The sequence below is a fragment of the Myotis lucifugus genome, unplaced genomic scaffold (assembly GCF_000147115.1).
Source record: "Myotis lucifugus unplaced genomic scaffold, Myoluc2.0 scaffold_1086, whole genome shotgun sequence".
Taxonomy (NCBI): domain Eukaryota; kingdom Metazoa; phylum Chordata; class Mammalia; order Chiroptera; family Vespertilionidae; genus Myotis; species Myotis lucifugus.
In genome coordinates this window covers 37497-56066 of record NW_005872134.1, presented here as the reverse complement: position 1 = coordinate 56066, position 18570 = coordinate 37497, and the positions used below count along the sequence as shown (strand labels likewise).

Below are 18570 nucleotides of genomic sequence, written 5' to 3'. Positions count from 1 at the left end.
TAGTCGGGACACTCGTAAGTCAAGGCCGCACTGTATTTAAATAAATGAACTTTTGCGGGTTCTTTGCTAACATCTTCATAACATAAAACTTAACCATGAAAACCAATCCTAGACTTTCCGTTGAAGAAGCCTGTTATTAGGAAATAGGTCAAGGAAATGAGCTGTGGATTTCATCGAGGGAGGAGAATTGTGTGAAGTACCTTGGCCCTGCTGGCGTTATCTTTGAACTTTCTGAAACAACGGCGAGTTTCCTTCTCTTCACACCTGTTTTGTGTGTGAACGTGCAGCCGCCTCTGGGCGTGGGAGGAGGTCCTGCATCCGAGTCTCTCAGGCTCCTCTCATCTCTCCAGTGGTCAACTGCTCGGACCCTGGCTCCGTGGACAACGCCGTCCGCCAGAGCGTCCCCGAGAGCCTCGTCTATGGGCGGACTGTCGTCTACCACTGCAAGAAGGGCTTTTACCTGCTGGGCTCGTCCGCCTTGACCTGCACGGCCAGTGGCTTGTGGGACCGCTCCCTCCCCAAGTGCTTGGGTACGTGAGGGTGATGTGGGGTGCTGGTGCCACAGAATCCGGGAAGAACGTCAACAGCACAAATGTTATTGTTTCATTTTGTCACGTAGTCAAATAGGTCTTGATTTTTCACTCTCTCTATCCCCCAAGTCCCCAGGCACGGGTAGTCAGTAGGATGTCTTACCGATGGGCAGGAGGTCACACACTACAGCTCAAGCTGGGTTAGGGGGATAAGGGTGAGGATGCTGGCTGCTCACCGCCTGGCCAAGGGGGGAAATGGACACAGAAATGGACCCACTGGGCCTTGTTGTTCTGATCTGTGTTCACACTGCTCGTCTCCTGCTTCACCCCAGCGGACACGGTCAGACCTGGCGGCCTCAATGCCCTCCGCCTCTCACTGCTCTCTGCGGAGACCCAGTGTCAGGAATATTGGCCGAGGTCTGGTACGGAGGGTCAGGCTAGAGACCTCCTGCCTGTGACCAGGGGGGGCAGTGACTCTAGGGACTGACTCGGGTCTTGTGAGCATCTCTGGTCCAGTCAATAGTCAACACAATAGGACAGGTGGTCCCTCGGACAGTCCTTCCCCTGACCCACCTGGGTGTTTAAATCGGGGGGAGCACACCGCTCTGAAGAAGGGGAACACAAACCAAAAGGTAGGTCCCCACTCTAGCCCCCGGAAACACGATGGTCACTTTACCGTAGACCACGCAGATGAACAAAAGCACTGTTTAACCTACATAGCTCCAGTTTTACCTCCTTCTCCTTGTGTCCTCGAGCTGAACGAGGATCACCTGGTTAGAACATGGTCTGAAAATTAGGAAAAGGGGTGGCTCTCCCTGGGTTTTAAAAAACAGTCCAATGAGTAGCCTGTCTTCCTCATGTTCATTCGTCAGCATGTGCATGGACACAGCGGGAGCAGTGTTATGAGCTGCATCAGGGGACGCGGCCGCGGAGGGCCTCTTACCACTTATAACGGTGGCATTTCCTGCGTGTCCAGATGGATTGGGGCTGGGGTTTCCCGGCAAGTCAGCGTCCCACGCAGCCCCTTCCGACCCATGTGGGCACGTGTCCCCGGTTCCCGCTGTGGCCAAAGGGTCGGTTTCCGGGGGAAAGAGAGGGGTCGCTGGAACACAAAGGCACAGCCTCACGTGACCAATGCCCTTCAGTATCACCGTATCAGCATCTCCACCCAATGGCGTCCGCTTTTTCCGCCTCCACACCGGGGTTTGGGCAGAGAAGGTCGTGTCTTTCCTTCTCCTCCCCGAGCATCCCCTTGAGCCCTCTGTGGCTCCCAGGGGACACCCTGTGTCCGTACCGATGCCTGTGGCCCCTCAGCTGCAGGAACCAGGTTCTCCCCAATTCTGGGCCTCTGGGGGCTGCTCCCCGCCTGTGCAGGCAGGAGCGTGGGAACCCCCGTGGGTGTAGGGCAAGTGCAGAGAGCCTCCTGCCTTTCCACGCTCTGCGGCAGCGAGGCTCTGCTGGCCTCCTCTCCTTGATTCTTTTTCTCTCTTATTCACCGGGAACTGGTCCTTTAGCGACCATGTTACTGATTCGGGTCAAATTAGCTTCTTTTCAGGACACTCTCTAGATCAAACTGTGTTCTCCAACCAAAGGCCATGTTGTTGGCCCAAGACAGCAGCCAGGGTCCATCCGGGGCCGACGTGGCCGGCTGACCGATGCCTCGTGGCTGACTGACTGATGCCTCCCGCTGGGCTCACATCGGGCTGCCCGTGGCCACAGGCAGTCCCTCTCGTGGCCGTCAGTGTCTTTGAATGCTGTGCCCAGAGCTGACTGCAGGCAGCATGCAATGTGTCCATTGTGCACCCCACTGCGGGACTTGATCGGAAGGGAGAGAGAAGTCCCTGTCATCCCGTCTTAATCTGGCATCCAGATATGGCTTTCTGAGGGAGAATTAATGAATAATTAATTGGTCTAATTTTAAGAAAGTGAATGGGAATACTGACATTATTGTACAGAATAACTTGAAGAACAAATCAATCGGTAATTTATTATTATTACTTTACTTAAACATGTTATTTTATTATTTTATTATTATCCTCAGCCAAGGATATTTCCCCACTGCTTTTTAGAGAGAGTGGAAGGGAGGGGCAAATGAGTGAGAGAGAGAAACATTGATGTGAAAGGGACACATTGACTGGTTGCCTCCCACACCTGCCCAACTGAGGGCGGGAGCGAGCCCACAACCCAGGTATGTGCCCTTGACTGGGAATCGAACCCGAGACCCAGCACTCTAACCACTGAGAGTACTGGCCAGGGCCAACTTAAACCTTTTAGACCCTCCCCACTCCACGGGCGGGTGTTGGGGTGCCTTCCTGGACTCGAGAGCTCGGGGGGAGCATATTCGAGGTCTTTCCCGCCGGCAGTGGGTCACCTGCCTGAGACCAAGGGGAAGCAGCTCTGAGGGAGCCACGCTGGCCACAATGTGTGGGATGGCCCTGCTGGTGTGGGAAGCCGTGAAGGGCCGACGGGCAGTGTGACCTGGGGGAACTCCCTTCTGAAAACCTGAGTGTGAATGTGCACCCCAAGCACAGCGACCCTGATCTAAGATTCCCAAAAACCCTCACTGACGAGCCTTTCCTGGTGTCTGCAGCCCCTGCCCTGGGGAGGGGAGCGAGTGTAGTAACAGCGTGCTCTCGCGGGCGGGGACGAGCAGGGAGGAGCCCATCATTTCATTCATCTCCTCAGCCATATCCTGTGGGCACCCGGGCGTGCCCGCCAACGCCATCCTCACGGGGGACGTGTTCACGTTCGGGGCCACGGTCCACTACTCCTGCCAAGGGGCCCGCAGCCTGGTGGGCGACCACAGCCGCGTGTGCCAGGAGGACGGCCACTGGAGCGGGGCCCTGCCCCACTGCACAGGTGAGCGCCGGCGGCGGGAACTCGGGGTCGGAGCAGCTGCTTTAAAAGGATGGTTAGTGGGTGTCCAGCCAACGACGCCTTCATTCTGTACCAGCCCCATGTTCTTCCTAATCTCCATGAGCGCCCACGGGCCCACCGTCCTGTCCCGGCGCCCAGGGCCTCATGGTGCCCGGTTGTCCGGCTGGTGGCTTCGGCCCCGTGAGTCCCTCTCTGCTCTTTGTCCCTTTTCTGTGTTTCTTCCGAATCCTCCCACGTCTCCCCTGCCTCTCTGTTGGATAATCACATTGGTCTTCCCCCCAAAAAAGTAATCGTCTTAATTCTTCCACAAATGTTTCTTAAATAAATAAAACTCGGGAATCAGCAACCCGGGACGCAATTTGAAGAGCCCGATCTGGCACGTGCCTGACCTCCGCATCCCCACTGCGCGCGAGCCCACGCCCTGTGCATTTACACTGCGCTTCCCCACGGAGCCCCGCACCCTCCCAGCGTGTGACCTTCCCACGGCCACCACGGCCAATGGGACCACACCCAGTAGACTGTGGTGGTGTTAGTTACACAAGAACAGTTTGTTTATTTTTTAATATATTTCTATTGACTTCAGAGAGGAAGGGAGAGGGAGAGAGAGGAGAGAGAGATAGAAACCTCAATGATGAGAGAGAATCATGGATCGGCTGCCCCCTGCATGCCCTACACTGGGGATCCAGCCCACAACCCCGGGCCTGTGCCCCGACCGGGAACCAGACTGTGACCTCCTGGTTCATAGGTCGATGCTCAACCACTGAGCCCCGCCGGCCGGGCCAGAACAGTGTCTTAAGGTCTCCCATTTCTGTGCCAGAATGAAACCGTGCTCATGAGCTGCCCGACGCCCTATACTCGTAGCCGGGTTCAGTCCTCATGTAATAACGTTGCAGTCTCTCAGCTCGGCGGCCTGTGTTCCCACGTCTCACCGCCTGTGCGTGGCCACGTGTGTCTGTGCTCACAGGAAACCACCCTGGATTCTGTGGCGACCCGGGCACCCCCGCCCACGGGTCCCGGCTGGGCGACGAGTTCAAGGCCAAGAGCCTGCTGCGCTTCTCCTGCGAGGTGGGCTACCTGCTGCGCGGCTCCCCCGAGCGCACCTGCCTGCTCAACGGCTCGTGGTCCGGGCAGCAGCCGGCGTGTGAAGGTGAGTCCCCGCAGCCGGGGCGCCCAGGGGCGAGAACCTCGCAGACACTAAAACAGTGATGGCGAACCTTCTGAGCTCGGCGTGTCAGCATTTTGAAAAACCCTAACTTAACTCTGGTGCCGTGTCACATATAGAAATTTTTTGATATTTGCAACCACAGTAAAACAAAGACATATTTTTGATATTTATTTTATATATTTACATGCCATTTAACAAAGAAAAATCAACCAAAAAATGAGTTCACGTGTCACCTCTGACACGCGTGTCATAGGTTCGCCATCACTGCCCTAAGACGACCAGTAACGCCGCCCAGACGTCCTGCAGGTTCAGGCCATTCTTACAACGAAGCTGCTTCCCCCAAACGTAGACGAGGTTCCTACGAAACGTGACTGACTGTGGGGAGACCCCGACTGTTCAGAGGAGCCTCTGACGCCACGCTCACCCTCTGACCTTTATACCCGTTGAGGCCCCGTGTCTTCCCCCGACGACAGTCCCCCCGCGGCCTCACCACGCTCTGTGGTTGCTGTGGGGGCAGCTGAGCTGAGGGGCCGGAATTGGGGCGTGGAAGCCGCCGGTGGAGTCTCTGCAGCGGAAATAGGTTTCAGTCTACCTGCTGTTTCCGCCCGCCGTGCCCTGGGCCGGAGCCCGGCGCTGCCCGCAGAGCGAGGTGGTGCTGAGTGCTGCTCCGAGTGAATGTGTTGCTGTGACAGTGGAGAGGCAGGCCCGGTAGGACTTGGGGAGATGGCCCAGTGATGGCAGTGACGGCGCCAGGGGTGCTTCGCAGACACTGCGCCGTGTGCGGCCTGGCTGCCCGGCACGGTGCGCTGGGAGCCTGCATCTGCTCAGCGTCTGGGAATAAAGAATGCGACGGGTGACAGGGCCCGGGCAGTCCGCAGCTCACTGAAAAGCCACCAGGACGACACCCAGCACCTGTCACGGAACGACATCATCCAGGACACGTTTCCTCCACGATGTGCAGCAGACAGTACAGTACACACTCAGAGCACACCGACCCCGTCCAACAAACACTAGACGCTCACCTGAGATGACCCCAATGTCGGAAGTGACACCTATACTTAAAGCAGGTGTTAAACATATGGAAAAAGACTTCAGTTAGAACCATAAACAGGGGATGTCAACAGAGAAATGAAAATAAGAAAATGAAACAAAGTGGAAATTCTGAAACTGAAGATACATATTTCATATTTAAAAAAAACGTTGCTGGGTGAGCTTAGCAACAGATAGAATTGGCAGAAGGGTCACTTAACTTAAAGACGGGTGAAGGGAAATCATTTAATCTGTAAAACAGAGAAAAGCTCATGGCAGGATAATTACTACCTGGTGACATGGAGCAGTTTACTGCTCTGTACCTGGAGTTTTAGAAGAAAAAGGAGAGTAATAATGGGGCAGAACAATATTTGAAAAATTGTTGGTTATAAATGAACCAAATTTGGTAGGAAAACATAGCTCCCAAGAGCACGGACACACCCGGATGCCGCTCAGCACGGCCATTCGCTGGGACGGGGCGTTCTGAACTGGGTTTCCCGCGAGCACTGTCGCTCTGCAGATTTGAGAGGTGAAACATGAGAACAGTGAGGAGCATGTGTTCCGTGCGACCCCGTTTCGGGGAGATGACACGGAGTTCCGTTTCAGCAAAGCGTAAGCGAGCTCAGTGATTCGCTAAGAGCTTAATTGGGTCTCAGTGCATAGCGGCCCCAGCTCAGAAAACGCAAAGTGCAGTTGCATAACGTGTAAAAGCTGGATGCAGGGGGAGACGGGTCGCTCGCACATTTCAACACAGAAAATGGGTCTCAGATTCGACCCCTCCAAACCTGCATCGCCTGGAGACCACGGGAGGGAGTGCAACAATAGAGTGTGTCACACTCAGTCGCAGCAGAGACGGATGGTGGTGTGTGCCCCCCCCCCACCCCTGCCACACACACACACACTGGAAACCTTCTGGGGCTTTCTATTTCTTCTCACTTGTTCTCATAGGTGCAAATCCTGGGGACACATGTTTTTTATGGAAAAGGTGTTCGCTGGTGATGTTCTCATTTCCACAACCGTTTGCCGTAACCATATATTCCACGCCCCACCCGGTCACCTCCCGCTCGGTGAGAGTGCCTTCTCAGAGTCTCCCAGAAGCATTAGGCCCCGACGGGGAGGTTCAATAAGTTGTTAAAAGAAGGAGGAGTTCATGAGTCTCAAAACAAAAATCTCAACATTCTTAAAACATCAAAGAATTTCTATTTATAATATATCTTCATCACTTTTTAAAAATATATTTTTATTGATTTCAGAGAGGAAGGGAGAGGGAGAGAAAAAATAAAAACATCAATGATGAGAGAGAATCATTGATGGGCTGCCTCCTGCACGGCCCACACTGGGGATCGAGCCCACAACCCGGGCATGTGCCCTGATGGGTAATGGAACTGTGACCTCCTGGTTCATGGGTCGATACTCAACCACTGAGCCATGCCAGTCAGGCCCTGCTATCCTATATAATAAAAGCCTAATATGCAAATCGACCAAACGGCAGAACGACTGGTCGCTATGACACGCACTGACCACCAGGGGCAGACCCTCAACGCAGGAGCTGCCCACAGGCCCCAGGCCAGCCAGTGTGGGTGCCAGCGGGGACCCCTGATCACCCCTCCGGTAGCCCCGCAGATCAGCCCTAATCGCCAGCCAGGCCAAGGGACCCTACCTGTGCATGAATTTTGTGCACCGGGCCTCTAGTCTTTTAGTAATGACCTCATCCATTGCTCTGATGCCCTTTGGTTGCCCGCACTCACTGCCTCAGGGATGTCACTCTGTGTCTTTGCTCCATGTCCCTTGCAGCTGTGTCCTGTGGGAACCCTGGCACGCCCACCAACGGCATGATCGTCAGCAGCGACGGCATCCTGTTCTCCAGCTCCGTGGTCTATGCCTGCTGGGAGGGCTACCGGACCTCGGGGCTGACCACCCGGCACTGCACCGCCAACGGGACCTGGACCGGCACCGCTCCCGACTGCACAAGTCAGTAACTGGCCATCAAGGTCAACTCAAGGACAGGGCCATGATATGCACTTGACCAGGAGCAACAGGTTTATGTTCCCAAGTGCTATACTGTGGTTTCAATACATAGAGAAAAAAGACACACAGAGGTTTGATATTTTGACTTTATGTATTTGACACTTTTAGATTCTTGTTTATATGGTTGAAACTATGTTAAGTGGCCAGCTGGGCTGGACATTGTCCAACTGAGGCCACAAAATGTCAAGGTTTGTTCTCTCTGTGGACAACCGAGTCTGCAGGGAAGGAGGAAGGAGTCGGGTCCTCTGATCACAGACTGTCTCTCTCCTTGGCTTTGTGGTGAGATCACACTCCTGCCTGGTTAGGGTCAGGGTTAGGGTTAGGGTCAGGGTCAGGGTTAGGGTCAGGGTTAGGGTAAGGGTTAGGGTAAGGGTTAGGGTAAGAGTTAGGGTAAGGGTTAGGGTTAGGGTTAGGGTTAGGATTAGGGTAAGGATCAAAGTTAGGGTTAAGGTAAGGGTAGTATTAGGTTTAAGGTAAGGGATAGGGTAACAGGGTTAGGGTCAGGATCAGGGTTAGGGTTAGGGTTTAGCATTAGGGTTAGGGTAAGGGCTAGGGTTAGGGTTAAGGTCAGGGGCAGGGTTATGGTTAGGGTTTAGCATTAGGGTTAGGGTAAGGATTAGGGTTAGGATTAGGATAAGGGTAAGGGTCAGGGTCAGGGTTAGGGTTAGCGCTTAGCATTAGGATTAGGGTAAGGGCTAGGGTTAGAATTAGGGTAAGGGTTAGGGTTAGGGTTAGGGTTAGGATTAAGGTAAGGGTTAGGGTTAGCGTTTAGCATTAGGATTAGGGTAAGGGTTAGGGTTAGGATTAGGATTAGGGTAAGGGTTAGGGTTAGGATTAGGGTAAGGGTTAGGGTTAGGGTTAGGATTAAGGTAAGGGTTAGGGTTAGGATTAGTGTAAGGCTTAGGCGTTAGGGTTAAGGTCAGGGGCAAGGGCAGGGTTAGGGCTAGGGTTAGGGAGTGACAGGATGGCATATCTTCAGCACAACCAGGCACCGATGGGATAGAAATCTGCGCCTCCAAACACTGGTCCGTGGCAGGGCAAGAGAACATCCCTGCTGTGACCACTCATGGAGGAGTCAGTCTGAGTGGAACTGAGGGGAGGGGCTGCCTAGAAGCCGGCTCTAATTAATCCCATGCCCATTGTGTTTCTCTGCTTCTGCTTTGTTCCGGCATCTCAGTCATCAGCTGTGGAGATCCGGGCACACCAGCCAACGGCATCCAGTTCGGCACCGACTTCACCTTCAACAAGACCGTGAGCTACCAGTGCAGCCCCGGCCACGTCCTGGAGCCGGCCTCGGGGGCCACCCTCCGCTGCCTGGGGGACGGCGCCTGGAGCCACGGCAGACCTGTCTGCAGAGGTGTGTCCCTGTGCGCGGTGCGTCTCACCCGGGAAGTGCTTGTGGAATTGCCCTTCGCTCCGTCTGGCATGAGCATCGTCCCTCTGTGCACTAGGAATGCTTGTAAACGAATTTGCAAATGACAGATCACATGATTTTCTACTTCTTTTTTCCCTTTTTTTGCAAAATGATTGGAAAACAGTTATGACACTAAAATGTATACATCCCACTGTTAAAAATCAAAGTAGCGAGTCGCTGGCGCAGTGCCTGAGCTTGTTTCTCAGAAAGACTGATTGGATGGGAGTGTTCCTTCCGTCCGCGGCCGAGTGTGTACCGAGCTCACGTCACCTCCAATCCCTCTCCTGATGGTGGCTGGCCTCGCTTCTCTGTCCTTGATCTAAATTAACGAAGAGAGGTTAGGGAGAGGTTGTATCGATCGGATGTACTGTCTCCCTCAATCATTCTTTTATTAAAACATAAACGACTGCACGTAGGCGTCCCCCGAAATTCAGGTCATGTTAAAGCGTGGATCGTGCGGCGTGCGGCCGCAGAGTTGGTCTGGCTGGTCTGACCTGTGTCCTCTCCTCTGGGCAGCCGTCCTGTGCAGCCCGCCGCCCCCCGTCCTGCATGGAGAAGTGGAGGGCACCGACTTCCGCTGGGGCGCCAGCATCAGCTACAGCTGCGCGGCCGGCTACCAGCTGTCGCACCCCGCCATCCTGTCCTGCGAGGGCCCGGGTGTGTGGAAGGGGGAGACACCCCAGTGCCTGCGTAAGTCCCCCCACAGCCCCCCCCCGGGTCCCCTTTGCATCCGCAGGGGCGTGAGCACCTGGGGAGATGATGGAGGATGCGGCCGTGTGTCCCTGATGACTAGGCGAGGACAGTGCAATGTCCAAGTGGAGCCGCCACTGCCCAAGGGCGGGTTCTGCCCTTCATTTATTTTTTAAAATATATTTTCATGATCTCAGAGAGGAAAGGAGAGGGAGAGAGAGAAACATCCATGATGAGAGAGAATCGTGGACCAGCTGCCTCCTGCAGGCCCCCTACTGGGGATCGAGCCGCATCCCAGGCATGTGCCATGACCAGAATCGAACCGTGACCTCCTGGTTCATAGGTTGGCACTGAACCCCTGAGCCATGCTGGCCAGGCAGATTCTGTCCTGTAAGCCACTTATTGACCTGATGGTTGTACCCGAAGGCGGAGCAGAGCAGGGTGAGGGTCGTGGTCACCTAGCCCGGGGCGCCTCCGCGCTGACCCTGTGCTGTCCCGCCAGCTGTGTTCTGTGGAGACCCGGGCACCCCCGCGGAGGGCCAGCTCAGCGGCAAGAGCTTCACCTACAAGTCTGAGGTCTCCTTCCAGTGCCGGCCGCCCTTCGTCCTGGTGGGCTCTCCCCGGAGGACCTGCCAGGCTGACGGCGCATGGAGCGGCGTGCAGCCCGCCTGCATCGGTAAGGACTGCGCCGCCCTCGGGCATTTAGGGTGAGGACATGGCGGGTACCACCGGGTCATTTGTGAGGGCAGTGTCTCCTAGATCGTGCCCCTTGATTCCCTGGGTAGAGACCCACAGGGTAGGTGGCACCTCCTTTAAATCGTGCAAATGAACTGGGAGCCCCAGTCCGCACTGTGCTGTTAGCCCTGGCCGGGCTCTCTTGCCCAGTCACCACCCCTGGCCCATCACCTGGCAGTGGCCTTCCTTAGGGGACCCGCAGCTTCCGGGCAGGTGTCAGGTTCCGGTTCTGGAAGCAACCACAGCCTGGAGCCAGCCACGCCCTTGCTCTCCCATCCCAGCGCCTGCCTGTCTCCCCACTGAGTCCCCGTGGAACCCGCTGGGCTGTGAGCGATGACAGCCAGGGTCACATGGACACTCAGGTCCTGGTGACCTCAGGGAGTGGGAGCGAAACTTGCAACAGAAGAGACCTTCTATGCGCCCCCGGTCCCCGGTGTAGGGTGACTCCGTCTCATGGGCAGGCTGGGGTAGAGACGGCATTTGTTCCTGTGAGCGACACAGACACCAGCCCCTGACTCCCCACTCGGGTCACGGCCGTAGGCACAGGGGCGTGGCCAGGGGCACCCGCTGCAGGGGACAGGCTGCTGCCTGCGGGTCGTGGGAGCAGCTCCTGATTCACAGACAGTCTCGGTCGTTCTCTCGGAAACGGACCAACATCTACTTAGAAGCCACGGCTGAGGCCCCCCTCCCCGCAGGCAGGCTCACTGCCCTTTGCTTCCCGTGCTGCTGATGGTAGCGCTCCGTCTGCTAAACACATGCTTCTCCCCCGAGACGGTGCCGTCTGAAAACACTTTGTTTAAGTTTTCCACGAGCAGCTGGAGGGAAGCAAGTTGAAGAGCGTCCGTGTCCCCTGATGGCCCAGGTCCTGCGGCAGGAAAATGCCACCGTTGGCTGCCACGGGCTTCCGTCCTGTAGCATCAAATACGTGTCCTCCGTTCTGAGGAAAATTGACTTAAGTAAACTGACTGATGTCATGGAGGACCAGAGGAGTGGCCACTGATTGACTCCTTAAAAACCGGGCTATGCAGGGGGCTGTGGGTGATGGAGGTTTATTAACCAGCTGGTGTAGGATCGTGGTCGGCAAACTGCGGCTCGTGAGCCACATGTGGCTTTTTGGCCTCTTGAGTGTGGCTCTTCCACAAAATACCACGTGTGGGCGCACGTACAGTGCGATTGAAACTTCGTGGCCCATGCGCAGAAGTCGGTTTTCAGCCTGAGCGAGTCTATTTCGAAGAAGTGCTGTTGACATTTGGCTCTGTTGGCTAATGAGTTTGCCGACCACTAGTGTAGGAAGTCCGGAGAGAGACCGAGTCCAGGGAGGGATGGAGCAGGTGCTATGCTTATAAGACTGTGGGGTGTGAGTGCTAAAGCACGAGAGACCCTTATCTAAAAGGCGTCTCAACAGAAGGTGGAAAGAGCAATTTCCCTTAATTCCCAATCTACATACAAAACATTGCACACATGTGTCTAAAGGCAATTGTCTCATTTATGTGCGGCCTGTTAGTGTCCTGCCCCGTTTTCAGTTTGTGATTGTAAATTTCAGATCCTGCTCACAACACCTGCCCAGACCCGGGGACCCCACACTTTGGAATACAAAACAGCTCCAGGGGCTACGAGGTGAGGCCTTTCTATTTCACGGCATCGTTCTGTCAGGACAGCAGGTGCTTGCTCCTTACACATATGCTCATGTTTCCATGTGCCACGCCTGACTCATGTCATGTTTGCCCACACGAAACTCACTCAGGCAGGATGGATCTCGGTGTTTTAGCGGCCGAAAACGGGGTGACTGCGCGCCATTCCCACGGGAGCAGCTGCTCTCAGTTCCTATGGGAACGCGTGCCTCTGGCGCTCGGTGTCGGCTGAGCTGCGGGCTCCCGGGTGCTGGCACTCGGTGTCGGCTGAGCTGACGGGCTCCCGGGTGCTGGTGCTCGGTGTCGGCTGAGCCACGGGTTCCTGGGTGCTGGTGCTCTGTGTCGGCTGAGCTGACGGGCTCCCGGGTGCTGGCACTCAGTGTCAGCTGAGCTGCGGGCTCCCGGGTGCTGGTGCTCAGTGCCGGCTGAGCCGCGGGCTCCTGGGTGCTGGTGCTCGGTGTCGGCTGAGCTGATGGCTCCCGGGTGCTGGTGCTCAGTGCCGGCTGAGCTGATGGCTCCCGGGTGCTGGTGCTCAGTGCCGGCTGAGCTGTGGGCTCCCGGGTGCTGGTGCTCAGTGCCGGCTGAGCTGATGGCTCCCGGGTGCTGGTGCTCGGTGTCAGCTGAGCCGCGGGCTCCCGGGTGCTGGTGCTCGGTGTCGGCTGAGCTGACGGCTCCCGGGTGCTGGTGCTCAGTGTCGGCTGAGCTGACGGCTCCCGGGTGCTGGTGCTCGGTGTCGGCTGAGCTGCGGGCTCCCGGGTGCTGGTGCTCGGTGTCGGCTGAGCTGACGGCTCCAGGGCCTGGTGCTCGGTGTTGGCTGAGCCGTGGGCTCCCGGGTCCTGGCACTCGGTGTCGGCTGAGCTGCGGGCTCCCGGGTGCTGGTGCTCGGTGTCGGCTGAGCTGACGGCTCCAGGGCCTGGTGCTCGGTGTTGGCTGAGCCGTGGGCTCCCGGGTCCTGGCGCTCGGTGTCAGCTGAGCTGCGGGCTCCGGGTGCTGGTGCTCAGTGTCGGCTGAGCCTCGGGGCTCCAGGGCCTGGTGCTCGGTGTCAGCTGAGCCGCGGGCTCCCGGGGAGCGTGAGCGTCTGAGTGTCCATCTCCCGGCAGGTGGGCAGCAGCGTGTTCTTCAGGTGCAGGAAGGGCTACCACGTGCAGGGCTCCACCACGCGCACCTGCCTCGCCAACCTCACGTGGAGCGGGATCCAGACCGAGTGCATCCGTAAGTGGGGCCCCGGCCTCAGCCCCGTCGCCGGGAGGTGCTCAGCTTCGGGGGAGAGTGAGGGGCTCCTCGTGTCCTTTTGAGTGTCTGTCACTCCCACACCAGGATTCTCCGAGTTTGACTCACTGGGACCAGGGGCAGCAGCGTTCCCTGGGGGTTTGGGGGAGCCCTGCTGAGTGAGACCCCGGGGCGGGGTGGCCAGAGGCGGACAGGTCAGGGTTACCTGGCCCTCCAGGGGTTCCCCAGGCACCTGCGGTCTGAGGAGCCGCCTCTCCCTCACTCCAATGGACAGCGTTGTAGGGACGTCACAGAGGGAAGGTGGGCCTGTGGGTGCTGCTCTATGGCTCCTAATAGGGTTCCTTCCCCTGGGCAAGGGGCAAACTGCTGAGGGAATATGCCCCATACATGACAGGAATGTTTAAAGTGTGCTTTTTAAAATATATGTGTGTGTGTATGTATGTATGTATATTATTTATTTCAAAGAGAAAGGGAGAGGGAGAGACACATAGAAGCATCAGTGATGAGAGAGAATCACGGATCAGCTGCCTCCTCCACACCCCCCACTGGGGATGGAGCCTGCAACCGGGGCCTGTGCCCTGACTGGAATCCACCCGTGACCTCCTGGTTCATAGGTCGACGCTCAGCTACTGAGCCACACTGGCCGGACCAAAGTTATTTTTTTTATTTAACTAAATAGTAAATTTGCTAGTTGCCTTCAGACAAAAATCAAGGCATGTCTGCACTCGTGTCCATCTGTGTGTTTTGTTCATAGCACTGGTCTTTAAGGAAATGTAACATAGTCTTTATCTTAATGGTAACCAAACGTGATCGGTGTATTTCAAATCTTTGGTTTCTAGTCTAAATTCCTACACATAGTAATCACACATGCACCTGTAGAAGGGAGATATTCATGTGTGTGTACGGCAGCTGGCAAACATAGGTTTACAGTTGTTTGTATGGAAAAGAACAGAATAATTAATGAATAACAGTACAAAAGGAAACTGTTTTGTGTGCTCACAACTGTAAGCCTACTTTATGTGGGGAGACGGAGAACAGGAGACAGAGCAGAGAGCGAGATGGGGGTGGAGAGGGGGAGGGGGAGGCAGGCGGGAGCGGGTGCACCCCGCCTTCATTCTGCTGGAAGCGCAGAGGGAGACGGGATATTGATGGTATTTCGGGGGATACTGTGTTCACAGGTTTAATTGTAAAGTGACTCCATAGCCATTCCCAAACGAGTGCCCTGCTTCTGCATTTCTCTAGACGCATGTTCCCTTCCTCACGGACAGGGTTCCCGTGTCCTAACGGAACTCATCCCGTTTCAGCTCACGCCTGCCGCCAGCCCGAGACGCCGGCCCACGCGGACGTGCGGGCCATCGAGCTCCCCGCCTTCGGCTACACGCTGGTCTACACCTGCCACCCGGGCTTCTTCCTGGCTGGCGGCTCTGAGCACAGGACGTGCAAGGCCGATCTCAAGTGGACCGGGAAGTCGCCCGTCTGTAAAAGTAAGTCCGCGGGGAGGAGGCGGACAGGCCTCCCGCGCGGCAGAGCGAACGCCGGCGCCATCAGGCTGGCGTCAGGTGTGAGCTCCCGGGTGCCAGCCCCGGGGTGATGTCAGCCCCGACCCTCCGTGCTTCCCGTGTGGGCCCCGTGTGCACGTGTGTGCAGGAAGTGTGTGAGGCTAAGGGCAGACGCAGATGTTATGGTCTGCGAATCACACGTTCACCCAAAGAGAAAAGCGATTTGGCTGAAGAAAAGCATGGCGAGTGAAAAGAAAGATAGTGTATATATTTGGAAAATGTATCTTTTAATGAAAAGGGACAAACGTCACCAAGTGCTATATTTATATTAAACCAGACCCTGTGAGTGTAAAGACCACAGGCTGTTTGGTGGTGGAATATGAGTTTATGTGTTCTTGACACTGGTTCTACCTTTGAAATTACAAAAGCTATTAACATGGAAATGATGCACTAATCGCACACAAATTTGCATATTTACAAATGAGAGTCATAATCCTGGGTCAGACTTGATGAGAGCTCACCTTCCGGTTCCCCACCTGCTTAGGTTCTACGCACGCTGAGTGCCAACCACCATCGAGAAGGGTTAGGGAGCGTGGCGGAGCCCACCCCGCAGTGCTCCTTTCCTGGAGCTTATAGTCCTGCAGTTAGGAATCCTTACGCACTTTTCCTGGCCTTTCTCTCTCAGAAATAGAAGTAGACAGACTTTTAAAAATGATGACTTGTAGTTTGATACAAAACTAGAAAAGCGAAGAGATTCTGAGATAAATGTAACTTGATAGACCAAATTAAACCTCTGCAAGAGACATACTTTGGCGGTATTTGACATTCACTTGCAGGTTCATGGATGCGGTGGGGATGCATAAGTTAAGGGGAGTTATGAAATCTTAGCTATTTTGTTAACCTTTGGGTTGGGAGGGGGCAGCATGACCCAAACAGGAGTCAGGAGTGGACGAAACCACCCTCATTTGCAAGGCTCTCTGTTGTAGCACAGAAACGCAAACACACGGCCTAGGCCGCCCTGGTTTCCAGCAGGACATGCTGCTGCGAACAGAGGGGTTTCCATGGATACGGAGGAGACAGCTGACTTTGTACACGCAGGAAATCCGGAGCAAGAAAACCGCTCCCATTTGACATTTTTTTCAAACTTATTCCAAAATCAATGCTCTTGAAAATGACAGTTTGTCTCTTTACTTGTAGGTAAAGGAGTGAGAGGAGTTAATGACACAGTTACTAAAACGCCAGGTTTGTATTCCAGACCAGGGACAGGTCGCGGTCACACGCAGCGCGGCGCTCGGCCCACGGATGCGCATTTTGACAGTTTCCGATGCCCTGAGCCCACCACCACGTGCGAGATTCATTCCTTGCAAACGCCAAGGCCACACCAATTTCTATCGCTGTCACACCGTGGTCGGGGGCCTCACAAGACGCACAGACAGGCCCGTGGCATCAGCACGGGGGTTCGTGCGAAGGTGCCTCGGGCATCTCGTGGGCAGGAAAGGACACACTTTGGCGCGAGCCTGTGGTATAATGGAGAGCCTTCTAAAGAGGGTGGCCACCCTTGCCGCCCACGGGCACGGGAGTGAGTGAGGCCTGGGGCCGCGGGCCGGGTGCGAGCAGTTCAGGTGTGTCGCTCTGTGTTCTCCCAGGCGCCTCCAGGGTCCAGGCGTCCTCGGCCTCCAGAGCTCTGTGTTGTGTGTGGTGCCTGCCTAACGCGCGACCAGGCCCATCGGAGAGACGCAGGCCGTGCCCGGGGACAGGCGTCTTTCCCTCCAAAACTCAGCCGCCTCACCTCCCCCTCTTGTAACTCTAGGGAATATTTAAACAATACGATGTGCTCAGATTGTACACGCTTTTTAAACAGAATAGATCCTCTTTGTAAAGATATAGGGCCAGCCCCGGCTGGTTTGGCTCAGTGGATAGAGTGTTGGCCTGCGGACTGGATGGTTCCAGGTTCGATTCCGGTCAAGGGCACATGTACACATATAGATACATATAGTATGAGGCCCTCGAGATATGATTTTTTCATCATGGAGGGATGTCCTCCCCTGTGGAATAGTCTAGGAAGTCAGTAAAGGGAGGAACGGGGGAGGGGTGAGAGCGGCTGGCTCAGTGTGTAAAGACCTCAGGAAGCAGAGCCCGGGGCCTCCTAACGGGCCCGTCGCGTCCGAGCGGGGCTGCGAGACTCAGGCTGTGAGGGCAGGAGACCCGACCCTGTCACCCTCAGCCCCTCTGAGCCCCCTGCCCTTCAGCGCGGAGCTGGAAGCTCTAAAATATCCGCCGTGATTTCACGGTCAATTTATCACACTTCTTATTAAGCCCGATAAACTCTAACCATCGAGCCGCCTCAGCACACACTCCGCCTCCGCCGGCCGGCTTGGCATCTGGAATATTCCTCCCCCGAAGTGACAGGCGCGAGCTGGCCCCTCCCAGCGGCCCCGCCCGGGTGCACTTGGGTCTCACAGCTGCCGCGGGGCGGGGCCCTGGGGTCACCGTCCTCACCCTCGTCCCTGTCTGTGCGTCGCCCTGCGCACGCCGCCTGCCCGGCCGTCACACCCACACTGATTGCTCTGTGCCGCTCACACCCCGTGTCTCCCCCCGCAGTTCCTTCCGACGTGTTCTTCGTGGGCTCCGTGTGGAAGGGGCACTACGAGTACCTGGGGAAGCGGCAGCCGGCCACGCTGACGGTGGACAGCTTCAACGCCACCCGCAGCCGGGTGAACGCCACCTTCGCCGCAGCCTCGCAGGTGGAGCTGAAGCTGACAGGTAGGCGGCCGAGGGTGACTGACAGACGGACCGCAGGTGTGAGCGTCAGCCCCGACCCCTCACAGAGCGGCGCCGGCTCCGTGTGCCGCCTCGGGTCAGTCCGGGACCAGCCGGGCAACTTAAAGGTCACAAGCCAGTCCCACCGGCGTGGCTCAGAGGTTGAGCATCAACCCACGAACTGGGAAGTCAGGGTTCCATTCCCGGTCAGGGCACATGCCCGGTTGCGGGCTCCATCCCCAGTGGGGGGCGTGCAGGAGGCAGCCGATCAATGATTCTCTCTCATCATGGATGTTTCTATCTCTCTCTCCCTTCCTTCCTTTTTCTCTGAAATCAATACAAATATATTTTTACAAAAGGATCACAAACCAGTACAGAAAAGTCGGTGAATTCGCCCAAGATCACGCACATAGCATGTTCAGTCAAGGATGTGAGATTTGTGTTTGGGTGCCATTCAGTTCATCTCAGTGGGGGAAATGCCGCTTTCTGTGTGGCTGGTGTGGGGTATGGTTATACCCCTGTCCTCAGAAGTGAGCACAGTATAAATGTTAAAATGCTTGATTTCAAAAAGTAATATAGTGGAAAGCATATACCTGTTATTCTTCCTGTGGGTACACACGCTGTTGTCATTCACCAAAGGGAAGCGGACTCTACCCATTCAAGATAGACAACACTTTAATCAGAAGTGATCCTAAGGGGAATAAAAGGGGGGTGGGTGAAGCTAAAATTAAAAAGATAACTGGGCTGGTGTGACTCAGTGGACTGAGCGTGGCCCCAGGACCTCGATTCCCAGTTGGGGCACACGCCCAGGTTGCGGGCTCGATCCCCCGTAGGGGGGCGCGCAGGAGGCAGCCCGTCCATGTTTCTCTTTCCCATCATTGTTTCTCTCTCCTCTCTCCTCCCTTCCTCTCTTCTGGAATCAATAACAACTTATTTTAAAATCACAATTTCCCTCCTCTGTGATTTGTCACTGCTGAACCGT

At 55.8% G+C, this 18570-nt stretch overlaps 1 protein-coding gene across 1 annotated transcript in view; it reads left to right on the top strand.

The window, feature by feature from the left end:
- Positions 1 to 18570, top strand: part of LOC102420427 (CUB and sushi domain-containing protein 1) — a gene marked incomplete at its 3' end in the record, with an annotated part of 71728 nt that overhangs the window by 47130 nt on the left and 6028 nt on the right. The window contains exons 18-29 of the mRNA XM_023747992.1: positions 351 to 530; positions 3216 to 3389; positions 4372 to 4554; positions 7396 to 7572; positions 8807 to 8986; positions 9560 to 9733; positions 10236 to 10409; positions 12012 to 12085; positions 13200 to 13311; positions 14634 to 14813; positions 16026 to 16070; positions 17430 to 17591. Of these exons, the coding sequence (XP_023603760.1) occupies positions 351 to 530; positions 3216 to 3389; positions 4372 to 4554; positions 7396 to 7572; positions 8807 to 8986; positions 9560 to 9733; positions 10236 to 10409; positions 12012 to 12085; positions 13200 to 13311; positions 14634 to 14813; positions 16026 to 16070; positions 17430 to 17591 (1815 nt within the window). The remainder of the gene's footprint in view (positions 1 to 350; positions 531 to 3215; positions 3390 to 4371; positions 4555 to 7395; positions 7573 to 8806; positions 8987 to 9559; positions 9734 to 10235; positions 10410 to 12011; positions 12086 to 13199; positions 13312 to 14633; positions 14814 to 16025; positions 16071 to 17429; positions 17592 to 18570) is intronic.